This window comes from Saccostrea cucullata, unplaced genomic scaffold (genome assembly GCF_032062105.1).
Source record: "Saccostrea cucullata isolate Sc308-1 unplaced genomic scaffold, CSIRO_AGI_Scuc_v1 ctg4192, whole genome shotgun sequence".
NCBI classification, from domain to species: domain Eukaryota; kingdom Metazoa; phylum Mollusca; class Bivalvia; order Ostreida; family Ostreidae; genus Saccostrea; species Saccostrea cuccullata.
Genome location: NW_026931460.1, coordinates 33020 through 35162, shown reverse-complemented (window position 1 = coordinate 35162; position 2143 = coordinate 33020). Strand labels below are relative to the sequence as shown.

The 2143-nt window shown below is 31.3% G+C and overlaps 1 protein-coding gene across 1 annotated transcript; it reads right to left on the bottom strand.

Annotated features, from left to right (window-relative positions):
- Nucleotides 1-346: 346 nt before the first annotated feature.
- On the bottom strand, nucleotides 347-2143 carry LOC134232658 (uncharacterized). Its single transcript, XM_062714645.1, has 4 exons — nucleotides 2030-2143; nucleotides 1747-1839; nucleotides 1411-1528; nucleotides 347-932 (listed from the first exon to the last, which is right to left on the bottom strand). Exons 1-4 carry the CDS (start codon nucleotides 2111-2113, stop codon nucleotides 796-798), a joined length of 432 nt encoding a protein of 143 aa, XP_062570629.1. The 5' UTR covers nucleotides 2114-2143; the 3' UTR covers nucleotides 347-795.

Here is a 2143-nt window from a genome sequence, read left to right as displayed (position 1 = left end):
ACACGACCTCCAAAGATCAGAGGTGGGATCAGGTGCCATGGAAAAGTGAGCATCCCCTGTCGACCGCTCACATCATGTGCCCCTTGTCATGATCGAGAAATATAAGGAAAATCCGTCGTCAATTCAGTGTGTAAATAATGGTCTAACAATTAGTATGAAAATCGTCAGTCAGCATTTAACTCAATGAAAAATTGTATTTGCTGAAAAGGTCATATTATCGACCATAGAACTTACAAAATGATGACTTTAAAGGAGACTACTGATGTATTTGTTTCAGCAACTTGATTTATTTACCTCTCAATCCTTCATACAAGTCTGTAGAGACAAGTATGAAGGGTCGGGCGGTAAATAAAATATACAGACTGGGTAAAGAATTTTTTGCAGATTGTGAAAGGAATGTAATTGATTGACCAATGCTGGAAAATGGAAAAATTCTCACCAACCGTGCGCAGAAAATCATCCACCGTAAATTGCACACTATTTTCATTACGGGGCTGTCTGAACAGCTGTTTAAAAGGTAACTGAAAAATCTGAACTGAAAAGGCCAATAAAAATTAAAAATTCAACGACAAAAATAGCATTAAATTTTTCACAAACACTCTTCTTTTCTAATATCTTATCACATATTTCATGAGACCCTGAGAGCTGCAAGGTCCTTTTAAAAACATTATGAAGTAATTTTATCGGTTATTTTCCTACAGTCAAATTTTTTCTTAAATATTCTTGACCTACTAAAAATGTCTTGTCCTACTCAAGACAATCAAAGACATGTGAAGTGTTGCACAAAAAACCAAACTACACTGAGTTAGTTTTCCTCCTTTGTCGAGGGCGCGTTGTATTCCTAGTTCCTTTGTTCTTGACACCAAGTCGTCGTACTTTCTTTTGCTTTGGATTGCGATGGAGATGATATCGCTTTCCAGCCAATTCGAAGTCTATTTAACAGACAGAAATGAGTTTTTGTTAATAATATACCATTTTTTTAATTGTTAAAAAAAAAATAATAAAAACCTAGCAAAAAACCATGCAAAAACACCAAACATAATTTTGATGAAGAATAAAAAAAAACTCAATTAAAATTAAAATTATTTTCCTAAAAATTAGTCCAATAAAGAGTATTTACCTGTAATAAACCTAAAATTAAAATGATCTAAAGTGAAAATGAAATGATCTCAAATAAGACAAATATATGTTAGTTTATATTTATTTCACCTATAAATCATTTTTTAAAAATATACAGTAGGTAAATCTCAGTTGTTTTGTCCATATTGAAGTGATAAAAATTTTACGAGACTATATCAAGTGGAAATAACAACTTTTCTTGTTGAATATATCATACTCACAGGTTTCGTACCTCATGATACTAAGTATTTTTTATCTGTATTTTTCCTTTATTTTTAATTGAAGGCCCACCTTTTAGATTTTTAAACCAGTTTTCTGCGTCTTTGAATTCATTCCCTTTTACAGAGGATTTTTTCCAGTACATACGTAAGTAAGTTTCCTCAAAGACTCTAGGGAGCATGGCAGATTTCTAAATGAAGAAAAAAACACATATTAATTATATTTACGAATTATCGTGTGTCAGGATAAATTGTAACAAAAAAAATACACACACTTTTTCTGGAATTGAAAAACAATATGAAACATGATACACAACATGAGACACACACATTTATATATATATTGATGCAAAGAAATTTATATAATGGATAGGGTATTTGTTAAAATTCAAATTTCCTAGTTTAATACCTCTTCAGTTGGGTCTACTTCGATACCGCCGATATCAAAGAGAACTTTGTCCATAGGGTTTTCCGTTTCAGCCCCGTAACTGAATACAACTGGCTAATAAAATTAGAAATCTTTTGTTTAGACAATGTACTGATTTTTAAAAAAATATTTATACGAGGTATTAGGAAACTAGCCATTAACTAAGAAGAGAAAATTGGAAGAATACATTGTACAATAGCATCTATGACAGAGAAATCGAAAAAGGTTTTTCTTTCACATCGTAAACGAAAAACATTTACTTTACCTCAATGTGGATGTCCCATTTCTTAATTCTATCTTTATAGACTCTGCTTTCTCTACACTTCTGAAAAGGAATATGAAATTCCATATCTAATTAATATGCTATAATACTGTTTCA

Coding starts and splice junctions, on each gene's coding strand:
- LOC134232658 (XM_062714645.1), bottom strand. CDS start 2,113: ATGGAATTTCATATTCCTTTTCAGAAGTGTAGAGAAAGCAGAGTCTAT. Junction 1,840..2,029: donor AATGGGACATCCACATTGAG/GTAAAGTAAATG, acceptor TAATTTTATTAG/CCAGTTGTATTCAGTTACGG. Junction 933..1,410: donor CTGGTTTAAAAATCTAAAAG/GTGGGCCTTCAA, acceptor TCTGTTAAATAG/ACTTCGAATTGGCTGGAAAG.